The following is a 12,754-nucleotide window of genomic DNA, read 5'->3' on the forward strand; positions in this document are numbered from 1 at the left end:
TGCCAACTACCAAGGTTTCACAGCTATATCCCGGGTATCTTAAACAGGATAGGTGTCTGCTGTTTTGTTCTTGTTTTATCTTGTCTTGTTCTTGTCTTGTTCTTGTTTTATCTTGTTCTTGTTATTTCCCATGCTTTCCGTGTTTCAACTCCTCCTCCTACTTCCAATTCTTTCTTAGTTTCTGAAACTAAACTGCGCTGGGATATATTGTGAAACTTGAATTCAAAAAAAAAATAGACCAAAAAGAAATAGATGAAAATTATACAAGAAAAGTGGAAAAATGAAAAGAAGAACATGGAGCTAGAACAAATTTTCTATTACTATTATTATTATTACTATTATTATATCTTTTGTACAATTAAAATTATGTGTATGTATTATGTAGTCGTAAAGTATATGTATATATATTATATAAGAAAAAAGTCTGTCTTTGTATCAGCTGCGAAACCAAAAAAAGAAGCAGAAAAAGAAGAAGAAGAAAAAAAAAAGGAAAAGCAGAACTAATCGTATCCTCTGTTTCTTGTTTCTATAATCTATAATCCAATACTAGTGGCCAATTGAGGGTTCATTGCAAAGAAACCAGTAGTGTCATTAAAAATATCGTCATTTGTTGTAGATGCTTGTGTATTTGAATTATTTGCATTGCTAGCAGTATTGTTGTTTGCTGTGTTTGCAGTGTTAGCATTGCTTGCAGTGTTTGGGTTTGCGGTGCTGGCGCCAGCGCTAGGACCAAAATAACTATTCAAATTCACATGGTTGAATGGGGTTGTAGTGGTGAAAAAGTTTTCGTCAAATGTAGTTGCAGATGTAGTTGGCAAGAAATCCAAATCATTATCATCACCCACATTTGGTACAAATGAACCATTATTGTTGATGCTTGTATTGACATTAAGATTATTAGTGTTGTTACTGCCATTGTTGTTGTTATTGTTATTGTTGAGCTGCTCAGTAAAGTCAAGGTCGAGGAATGTATTTGGGATAAAGTCTAGTGAATTTGCGTGATGGTGTAAATTCTCATTAGTTGAAGTAGCTGCATTGACATTGGAGTTGTATTGTACTGGCTGGATATTTTGTTGTTGTTGTTGCTGCTGTTGCTGTTGCTGTTGCTGCTGTTGATGCTGATGGCCAAATAAACTGTCACCGCGAAACTTTGACAAGTCTGGAAAGGAAAATGCCTTGGTGTGCAATCCACCAAAAGCATCATCACCCGCCACATCCAAGCTAAACTCAGGCAAGTTTTGCAAAGCATCGTCAAAGCCAGACTGCGAATAAAACGACTCTGGCATCTCAGTCGCCACAGTGTTCAAGTGGCTAAATGCAGTTGAGTATTGGTTTGGTGGGGTTAATGGGTTGGTAGTTGGCGATATCGATTGACTCGAAAGCTTATTTGCATCAGCAACCGATTGGGTGGTAAACAACTGAGCGGGAGATTCCATCTTGACAGTCGTCTTCTTCTGTTGACCATTCTTCAACTCAGGCGAGCTGGGCGAGGAAGAAGATGTAGCAGGAGAGATGGATGATGATAATAATGATGATGATGAAGGTGGTGGCGACGAGTATGCTTCAAATGTAGTGTATTCACCAGACTCCTTCACCTTCTTGATATACTCCCAACACTTGTCACCATAAGTCTTTGGAGTTAATCCCGTCACTGACTTAAACACTCTGTGGAAATGCCAAGCCGAGAGTTTGGACTTGGCTGCAAGTTCCTTAAATCCCAAGACACCGCCTCTTCTTCTTCTCTTTTTACCTGTAGCTGGTGTTGATCCGTTAGCCTCGTCAGCTGGTTCTTCTGGTGTAGTGATTATAGGTTTTGGTTGGAAAACGTTAACTGCAGCAGCCAATGCCAAATGACGACAAGCCAAGTCAACCAATCTGTAGTGGTCAGAGTCATTTTTACTCAATGAGGTATTCTCCAACTCCTTTGAGGTTGGATTGGACATAGACATCAGTTTATTGTGGTGACCACTCATTGAGTTCAAGGTGGCTGCCGATACAGACATTGAGCGTTGTTGTTGCTGTTGTTGTTGTTGTTGTTGTTGTGGGGTAACACCATTAGTGCCATGTTCTCCTTCAAGCTGGTTATCCAGCATGCCCATGGTTTTCATAATCTGTTCTTCATTGATGCGTTTGCTCTCCAAGATATTCTCCTTGATTTTCCTCGAGTTTGCCTCTTCATTTTCATCCAACAATGGTGGCATAAAGCCAATCTTGTTGTTAACCGACAGGACACACTTGATCAAGAGACCAACGTCGATAGCAGTGCTGTGCATTGGGTCGCATGACTCGCAAGGGATAAAGCCAATGGCCATAGCTTCTTGAGCAGTAGGGACAAACTTGATTTCAGACTTCAAGTTTGTTCTTGGTCTGGCATCACAGTCTGGACGACAAAAGAATCTATTGAGTTTGTTGCACACGAAAAAGGAGCCTGCTGCAAAAGGGTCGGAGAACTGGTAAGCTTTCCACTTTGCTGATTCCGAACTGTAAACCATTTTTTAATTTTGTGTGTGTAAGTGTTGGAAACTGTAAAATTAGTGAATACGTAAAAAAAAGGAAAAAAGGAAAATTCAATACAAATTTAATAAAATGTAGTGGATTTTCTTGTCCTTTTAAAAGTCAAAAAAAAATAGGGAGATAAGAAGGGGTGTTGTTGTTCTTGTTGTTGTTGTTGTGATAGTAGATTTGGGGTATTAGCTAGACTGGTAGATTAATAATGAACCTGTCTGTTAATGTTGCAGTTGATGTTGTAGTTGTAGTTGCAGTTGAGATATGTACTGTATGTTCAAGCAAGTAGTTCTATGTGGTTATAAAAACCAATTGAATAAGCAAAAAAAAAAGAACTTTGTTTGTATTGAAAATAGAAAAAAGAAAAACAACAATAATGAAACCAAATGTAAAGTAAAAAATAGACTATTCCAGATAGTTTATTTAAGTTGTGGTGGTACTAGTGGTGTTGTGGTGGTGATGTTTCTTTCTTATATCAACTCTAAAAAGATAAAGGGAAATCTATTGAGGTTGTAATTATAAGATCTTGCTAAAGTATTCTAGTACTTGTTGATGCTTCTTTGTAGTGATGAAGAATTGTTAATAAACAAAAAAACAAAAAAAAAGAAATGAAGATGGATCTGGATATGAAATTGAGGATATATCGTGGTTCTTTTATATTCCAAATTTTTCTTTTTTTTCCAGTTTTCAATATTGTTGGATTGAAGAGTGGAATAGAAGGAAGGGGGGGGGGAGAAATTGTACTGAAGTAGCCCTTCAGGATGTATATTGGGGATTCTCTTACTTTGTCACACTAAGTCTGGGTATGTGTATGTGTATGTGTATGTGTATGTGTATGGGTATATGCATAGCGGTCTACTACGGAAATGTAGTGAAAAGAAAGAAAATATTCTAGAAGAAAAAATAAAAAATAAAAATAAATAAAAAAAAACTGTGGGTGAGAGAAAGAGAGAGAGGGAGCGGAGGTGGCAAAATAAAATAGAAGGTAGTAGTAGCGACTTTGCCTAGACTTTGGAAAAGACAATAAAAATAATATTTCTATTTTTGGGTGTGCGAGTGTGAAAGTGATAGAGAAAAAAAAAAGGGCGTGGGGGAGAAAGGAAGAGAGGAGAGAGGGGAGAGAGGGAGGAAGGGAGGGGAGCTAAGAGAGAGAGAGAAAAAAAATAAAAAAAATAAAATTTAATAAAGAAGGTCGGAACAAGTGGAGTGGAATGTTCTTTGGCTTTTAACTTTGTGCTTTGTGCTTTGTGTTTTGAAGGTTTTTGTGCTTTTGCGCTTATGATGAAGTCACTGTAACATTTTTATACATACACATTTAGTGTTTTTTGTGTAATTTAATCAATGGAGAATAGAACAGTTGTTGGAAAGTCATTGCGTGTTAGTTTTTTTTTTTTTTTTTTTGCAATATGCACTATGACCTTTAGTCTTTTTATTGACCTAACAAAGACATGGACTTCAGATAGAAGAGGATGTTTTGATGCTTAAACTCTCTCGAAAGGAAGTCCGTTGGCCTCACTTCTTCTTCTTCTTTTAATGATTTTCCTGTCTTTTCTGATTGTGGTTTAGAAGGATATGCAGCAGTCCATCTAGGAGAGTGAGTAGAGAGTAGGAAAGAGGAAAGAGGAGAAGGTGGAAGATGAAACTTGTGGATGTCTTGGTATTCACAACAGAGACGGACTTCAAATAGTGAAATAGTGAAATAGTGGAAAAGTGGGAAAGTGAGATATAGTTTCAATCCTTTGGTGTGCTACATCACTCAATGATTATGATGATGAAGATGACGGATGATGATGACGTTTGATTAGTGTGGTTAATGTAACCCAAAATTTCCATTTCTTTCCCTTTAGTCAATGTGTATTGAATTTAATTTTTGATATGATTTGTTACATCATGATGTCAATGTTGTGCTTCAAAGAAAACAAACATTAAACAAAATTAAAAGACTCTTACATCATCCATTAATATTTTCCCATGCCCTTATTTTGTTTTTTGGTTTTCCGTCACTTTTCTCTCGTCTTTTATTTTAGTAGGGTTATGCTCACTGCGTATCTGTGTGCTATATCTCTAAAAGTACGTGGAAGAATTAATAGAAAACATCCGAAACAAAAAGGGAAGAAAAATTGCCTCTATTTCTTTTTTTTTTTTTATCTTTACTTACTTCTCCTTCCTACAAGACGGACATTACGTAATGAATATTATATTTCCATGCACTGTCATAGATATTATATTTATACCCATAAGTAACTTCAATTTTTTTTTTTGGCAGGGCTGCATAATACAAATATATAAAGAAACTGTTAGCCACTATTATTATTTTTTTTCTCTTTTTAAAGTTTTAGGTTTTGGGTCGTGTAAAATTTCAGCTTATGTAATACACTGAAATTGATAGTATTATTATTTATTTATTTATTTAACTTTAAGGTTAAGCATTTAGAGTTTTTTTCTTCATTTCTCCTCAAAAAAAAATTACTTTACTTTGAACAATAGCCCAAATTTAGAGGAGTAAAGTACTGGAAAATTAAGCATTTAGGCTTTTTTCTTTATGTTTAGGTTGAGGTTTACCCCTTTGTGCATTCTATCTTTTATTAAGAGCAAATTATAGTTTGGAAGACAGAGAAAAAAAAAAAGAAAAAGAAACTTTATTACACAGCCTTGACTTTAGAAGCCAGCTCAGTGAAAAATGAATACATTTTAAACTTTTAACTTTTAGCTTTAAACTTTAAGCTTTTAGTATTGGAGATTTACACATTCTGCATTTTATTTTCAATAATATTTGTGTGACCAAAAAAAATTGTACTCATTCTTTTTTCTCTTTTTATTCTAAAAAGGCTTTAGTAAAAAGGCATTTTCACTGGTGTAGAAAATAACAGAAGGAGAGAGAAAGAAGTGTTATAGTCCTATATCCTTAATTTCTTAGAATCTTCGTTTATTTTCGTCTCCCCCCTTTTTTTTTTATTTAATTTATTTTAATTTAATATTTTATTTCTCTTTCTCTTACTCCTTCTTTTTGGGACGACGGAATGAAATTTCATCAAGTGTTTACAAAACACCGGACGGACTTCGGCAGCAAAGTAAATCTAAACAAACAAACAAATAAATACAAATACAAATATAAATTACAAGTGGAAAAACCAACAGCTCCTCAATTTTATAGTAAAGTATTATACAGCTGGAATGACAAGACAATAAGGGTCATCATCTAAGGAAATACAAAAGACGAATAGGAGAGAGTTGGGTAGAGAAATGGAGAAGAAAGTTATCAAATAGAAATATTTTTGACGAAGCTGAAAAAAAAAAGAAAATAGGAAAACAAAATATTGGTTATAAGATAATGAAGAACTTTGAGTTAAGTAGCTAATATAAAAGGCTACTATACTTGATGTAGCACAGTATAGTACAATTAAGAAGTATTAGATAGAAATTAATGATTTTAGGATACATTGATAAGAGGGTGACGTAAGTGCAGTTGATCAACAAGTCTTTGTCAAAGCCACCATTCCTCTCTTTTATAGATTTAATGAATAGTTTTATAAGTGAGAGGAATAGAGAGAGAGGAATAGAGAGAGAGGAATAGAGAGAGAGGAATAGAGAGTGTGTAGGTTATAAACATTGTACTACTCATTGATAATTTGCTCAAAACCCTTTATACTCTTTGAATTACTCTTTAACTTATGGTCTATATTCTCTTATTCATATTTTTTTAGTATAGTATTAGTTGCTCAATTATTTAGTCTAGTTTACTACGTCATATATCTGTATATTTATATATGAACATTGTTGAATTAACATTAAACGGTTTACAATTCCGGTGAGACAAGAGTATAGAGAGAAAAACCTTGAATAATAGGACTGGTTGATTCAAGGCTAGACTCTAACTCTAACTCTGACTCTAACTCTCTATTTCTCTCTTTTAGTGTCTGATAAAGAGTGCAAAGACCAATATTATTCTCATATGAGGTAAAAGATATTGTTGTTGTTGTTGTTGTTGTTGAATTCCGATTTATCCGTCTACCATATTGTTCAACTCTCTTCTCTTTCTGTGTCTCATTTGTTCTTGTCCTGTGTTTGTTTGTCCTACTATTCAATTAGTTTGTGTGTTTATGATGGTGTTGGGAGAGGGGGGGAAATAGTAGAGATAATAACATGAACTAGACTGCAAAGACAAAGATAGGGACAAGCTTAGGAAGTTGAAGAAGAGAAAAAGACATATAATGAGAGTGATGTATATATATATATATATAGATCTATAGAATATGAGAAAGGTCTAGACCTCTATAGCGTATAAAGTATAGCACAAAACAAAAATATGAAGGGCTAATGGAAAGAAAACACAAAGAAAAAAAAGGGAAAAAGAACAAGAGAGAGAAAAATTCTTTTTGTAATTTATTTTTCTTCTTCCTCTTTGAGTTTGTCCTTCATTCTACCATGCAATGCTACCAAATTTATATAGACAAGAAAAATGGGAAATGGAAAATATATCAACAACAACAACACTAATAAACTCACCACAAAAAATTACTTCTAGGGCTATATGAGAATCAGTTGATCAAAATGTGTTACATAAAGAAACAAAACTGATGAAGGAGTCAAGAAAAAGAGTAAAAAGTGTAGACATTAGTTTATACTAAATACCCATTCAAATCCTCCTTTTGACAAAAGTTATAATTATTAACCAGTAAAAGATACTGTGATCAAGAGAAAAGTATGTATGCAACACAGTATTGTACTTCTTTTCTTTTCCTTTTCCTTTTTTTCCTTTTTCTTTTACGTTTCTGCTCTCCAACTTGAAAGGAAAATGAAAAAAGGGAAATAGATAATCTCTAATCTTTTGCAAGATCCTCGGGATCTTATCCTTTCTGTTGCTGAGTTTAATTATACATATATATATATGTATATATGTATATATGTATATATGTATATACGTATATTCTACTATCTTGTATTTGAAGCACCAACAGAAAAAAGAAAAGAGAATGGAATGACATTGGATCTAGCGTTGCCTTTACAAATGTTGGAGATTGGTAGCGAGGGTCTAGATTGCACCAAATGTATTTTTTTTTTAATCTTTTATTTCCTTCTTTCTATAAATACATATACATATTCATATATATATCTTTAAAGCTTGGCTCTTGGACCATTAACCAAGGGTATTGAATAATTACATATACGTGGATACATATATATCCACACACACACACACACACAACTACACTCACATTTCCACAGACACACATTTCGTATCTGTGCTAGAAATCCTCTTGGTATCTCTTGTTTTGTATCTTCTTTCTTTTTTTTTTTTTGAATTAAAACATGTGTGTTGCAACAGACTAGCAGAAAAATGAAATACGAAAATAAAGATAGAGAAAAATTAGTAGTGGTTAGAATCAATCACGTGATACATAATTAAATTCACCAAATTACAAATACAAAAGACAGACTAAAAATGGGGCTACAAACAGAAGACTAAAAGAAAAAACAATATATATACTAATTTAATAAGAATTACATTACCAGATAAAACTAGGCCATACAATGCATAAATGAAAATTACATATGTTAAAAGAAGAAGAAGAAGAAGATTGTCATATGAACCACTGCCACGAGGTGTGTTTAAAATAGATCGTGTATTTTGTAACAAGGAAAGAGAGAATAGAAGATAGGAGTGCAAGAGGCTAGATTCATTGGACAAAAAAATCAAAGAAAAAAAAAAGGAATTAGACTCTCCTCAATGTATAATGCTGTTGGAAACTGGAACTGATAGTACTCAATATCTCGTAATAGTTTACTTGTATTCCCTATTCAATAACCCCAAGAGTATTGATCTCCATAAAGTTAATTGACAATTAATGATGTAATAGTACTGAGTAATGGAATTATGACCAAAAGAAAGAAAAGGAAAAAGACAAAAGGGCTGATTAACCTTAATAAACTTTAATTCACTTTCTCACACACAGACACTCACTCACACATCCATTCTTTCTCTCTATCTTCCTTTTTAGAGTTTGTTTAAAATACGTTCAGCCCTTCCATAAGGTGCATGATTACGTCAACTGTTGAACTAAAAATAAAAAATATATTCATTTCTCATGATAATACAAGTGTAAGTGTGTGTTTTCTTTACTGTATTCTAGGGTTTCAATTGCATATACTCCTATACTATATTATAGAGAAAATAAAAAAATAAAATTGAAAATAAACTAAATTTTTGGATATATAAAAATGCAGTTTCATAGTCTATGAGGTCATATCTTTAATCAACTACAGCTGAATAACATGATTATTTCCTTTTTTCAATACCTTCTCCTTTTATGATGTTGTTGTTGATGTAAGTTCACATTCATAATTTTGAAAAGTTGAGCAATACATAACTGCAATAGCAATAAGCATCTAAACAAGTATCTAACTAAAACCCGAAAAAACAATTGTTTGACATCTCCCAGTAGGTTTTAAACAGAAAAAAAAAAAGGAAATATTTCGGGTGGGGGGAGGAGGGAAGGAGACAAGAAGGAGGATGGAGGAGGAGGAAGAAGAGAAAATAAAAATCACCAGCAAATACAACATTTTTGTGGTTTTGTATAACGGAAACGGTTGAAAAGCTTATACTATTTTTTCTATTTTTCTATATTTCAAATAATTGTGGCTCACATCCTAATACTAACAATTATGGTTGATCGGGTTTTTTGGTTTGTTTCTTGAGTTGTTTTTTTTTCATACACTTTATATTAAAGCAAAGAGTAACAGAAGTTAAGTTTTGGACAAACAAAAATGGAGAAGTAAAAATAAAAAAAATAAACATCTTATTTGCATATTAAATTTTTTGTTTTTTTAGGTCTAGCTACGTCACTCCCTAAAAATCTTTTATATGTGTATCTGTTTTTGTGCACTTTATTAACTCTCTTTTTTTAATTATATGTTTTTTTTTGCTATCTCTCTAACCTACGGATTTCCGCGGGTATAACGGAACACTGGGCATTTGGAGAAGTAAAGATAAAAAAAAAATTTTTAATTTGACGTAACTCTTCTTATGCTTAATCTTATTTTTTGTTATGTCCTACAATTATATTTTATATTTTATTTTTTATACTTTTTTTGGCATATATGCATTGAACAAATGCTTAAAATGTTAAATGCTTTGAAGCCTTATAAAGATACAAAGATACAAAGATAAAAAAAAAATGGCCTGATGATATATATATACAAGCAGATGAAAAATTGAACAATAGGCAAAAAAATAAAGTACTCAGTATGTGAAAGTTTAATAATACAGTGGCACAAGAAGCACAGAATTTGTGGTTAGAAAATAAATATAGGGTTAGGATTAATTGGTTTTTTTTTTTTTTTACTTTCTTCCCTGTATTGGTTATTATTACTTTTTTTTTTGCCCTTTTGTTTGGTACTGTCAAATATAATATCGGTGACGTACACCATAAGATGTTGTGATTGCATCAATCAAAATTGGGGGGGTTTTCATGCCACATGCCCTTCACATGTACATTTATATATAGTACTCAAATGTTGCATCTGTAACCTAAAAAATCTCCTATTTACTAGGTGTGTTTTATTCCCTCTTATCTCCAGTCTTTATAAACTCTGTTTTGCCATGTGCCACGTTTTTCTCCTAATCAGCCATAGACAATAGAAGAAGAAGAAGAAGAAGAAGAAGAACATTAAAGAAACTAATTTAACTCCTAATTTTGGAATGGGCCTCAAATCAAATAAACTTCAACTGAATTTTAAAGTTGACATTCACACTTCCGGTAGCCGTTGTATCGTCCTTATGCTTTTTTCTCTCTTCTCTCTTCTTTTTTAAAGTTTTCTCTTGTGTGTGTTTTTTTTTAGTCTAGAATCTTTGGTTATTAGATACTTCTCTGTTCTTCTTTTCAACTCTTATTCATTCACAACCTTTTTTTGTAGAAACTCTTTTTTTTTTCATCAATGTAACTTATTTGTTTGGCAATTGTTTGTTTGATATTGCCTTTCACATAATCTCATTCTCTATTTTTTTTTGGTATTAGGACTGGAGGAGATTGTGCATTTCAATTCCTTCCTCGGATTAGCATAGAAGAAGGAGGAATGGGGGAGAGAGGGGATGGGGGATGGGAGAGAGAGAGGATGGGGGATGGGGGGGAGGAGAAGAGAAAACTCTATCAGGGTTTAGAAATCTTGCATCAAAAGAAATCAAATTTACCTTCCCTTGCAATGTAATTCTGATTTGTATTACTGTTTTGTATTCACTTGTATTTACTTGTTTTTGCATAGCAGATGAAACGAGAAGCGAAAGAGGAGAAACAGCTATAGGAAAGATAAAAGGTAATACACTACTTTTGTTGTCCACTCTTCTTCTTAATAATAAATAATTAAAAGAAAGAGAAAGAGTTTGAAAGTATAGGAAAGGAAAGCGCATTTGCTGTTAGTTCATTTTCCATATTTTCTCTTTCCCCTCTTCTTTGTGTCACGTTGCATGCGAAGAAGGCCGAAAGAGGAAAGCCTTCTATTCCATACAGTTTTGATTCTTGAACACAAATGTTCACGGATTATGCTCTTTAACTTCTCTTTTTTTTGGTGCCAGTCCTTGTTTAACTTTCAAGAAACATGTGTCTTTGCAAGTAATGTTGCAAAATAAAGTAAATTGAAAAAAAAAAAAAAATAGAGATGTCACAATAATTTGTTTCTGTCACATGGTGACAGTTAAACAAACAAATGGTACATAACTGAAAAAAAAAGAGAGTTTGTAAACGCAAACACCACTTGTATAAATTTACAACAAAAAAATGTTCGAAAGATAAAGAGAAACAAGATGTATAGTTCTTAATGTAGATGCTAAAGCAAATGAGTATGGAAAATGACTACAGTTTTGTCTCTCTCTCTCTCTCTCTCTATCCCTCTTTTCATTTCTTCATCTTCTTATTTTTTTATTTATCCATCTTAAAATTCTAAATCTCCTTTTTCCGTTATTTGCTGTTCACTGTCCCTATCCCTCCTCTCTCTGCGTGTCTCTTTTCTTGATTATTTTTTATTTTTATTATTATTATTTTATAATCAGTTAAACCCCCCCCCCCCACCACCACTACTACTGGTTTTGGTAAATTTGCATTGCATAGATCGTGCTAGTCCAACTTATACAGGTATAAGCAAGATCTTATACACTTGCTGTTGGCCCTCTTCTTTTTCCTTTCTTTTTATCCTTTTTTTTTCTTTTTCCTTTTTCCTCTATTTTGTTGCTGCTGGTTCTAGACATATGATTCTTTTTTTTTCAATGTTGCGTTTATTTTCCTCTTTCAACCATCCCAACTTCTTGCATTAATACCGACCTTGAATATCATCTAACCCACAATCCCTTTTCTTTTCAATTCCTTTTTTATTAATTTCTATCTTTCTCTTTTTTTTTTTTAATTTTGCCATAATATCTGCTTGGGTTGACGTCAGCCTCTTGTCTGCTACCACTTGCACTAAAAATTTAATTCCTTTCTGTTTTTTTTTTGTCTGTTTTTTTTTCTTCGCTCGCTCGCCCATTCCTTCTCTGCCTCGTATTATCAAACTTTAAATTTTTCTAGTGGGCCAATTAACAATTGTTAGAGGAGAGAGAATCCTTTTTTCCATATATTCAAATTCTTTTTTTTGTCTTTTCTTTTTTTTAAGGTTTTCTCCAACTAGCCGTGTCTCCTATTGTCTTTATTATTTCAGTAGAGAAATTAAAGAACAAAAGAAAACATGAAATTCGGAAAAGCATAAAAAAAAAAGACTGTAGTTTGCATGTTTGACTTCTCCCTCCTTTATGTTTCCTTCACCAATTAGTTCAAGCTTGTCATCATAAACCAGGCTGTGGCGAAGAATAGGTCACTAAGCAATTTGTTTTTTTTGCAAGTATAAAACATCAATAGTGTGTACATTTCTTTTGTTTAACACTTTATTTGTTTATTTGTTTATTTGTTTATTTGTTTATTTGTTTATTTGTTTTTCCATTTGCTTTTGCTTTTCCTTTTGCTTTTCCTTTTGCTTTTGCAGACCGATCCTTCATTACCCATTTCGCATCGCCACAAGTTGATGATAAGATTCATTCAACTTCCTTAAACTCGAAATTTCAGTTGAAGTCCGTGGTCACATTTGTGTAAACATTTTCCAGGATGGCAAATGACAAACAACAAAAGTCCAAACAAACATTTTTCCTTCTTCTGAATCCACATGTATTTACTACCTCCCTACATCTTTTCCTGTTTTCAGCAATAGGATTCTCCCCCAAATCGCTTCC

The 12,754-nt window shown here is 32.9% G+C and overlaps 1 protein-coding gene across 1 annotated transcript; it reads right to left on the reverse strand. All coding sequences in view use genetic code 12, as the record gives it.

The window, feature by feature from the left end:
• Nucleotides 1-533: 533 nt before the first annotated feature.
• On the reverse strand, nucleotides 534-2,492 carry PVL30_001247 (uncharacterized protein; the record flags this gene model as incomplete). The annotated part of the gene is made up of 1 exon (XM_001528705.1): nucleotides 534-2,492. One exon carries the CDS (start codon nucleotides 2,490-2,492, stop codon nucleotides 534-536), a length of 1,959 nt encoding a protein of 652 aa, XP_001528755.2.
• Between the last annotated feature and the right edge of the window lie 10,262 nt (nucleotides 2,493-12,754).

The sequence above is a fragment of the Lodderomyces elongisporus genome, chromosome 1, assembly GCF_030384665.1.
Source record: "Lodderomyces elongisporus chromosome 1, complete sequence".
NCBI lineage: Eukaryota > Fungi > Ascomycota > Pichiomycetes > Serinales > Debaryomycetaceae > Lodderomyces > Lodderomyces elongisporus.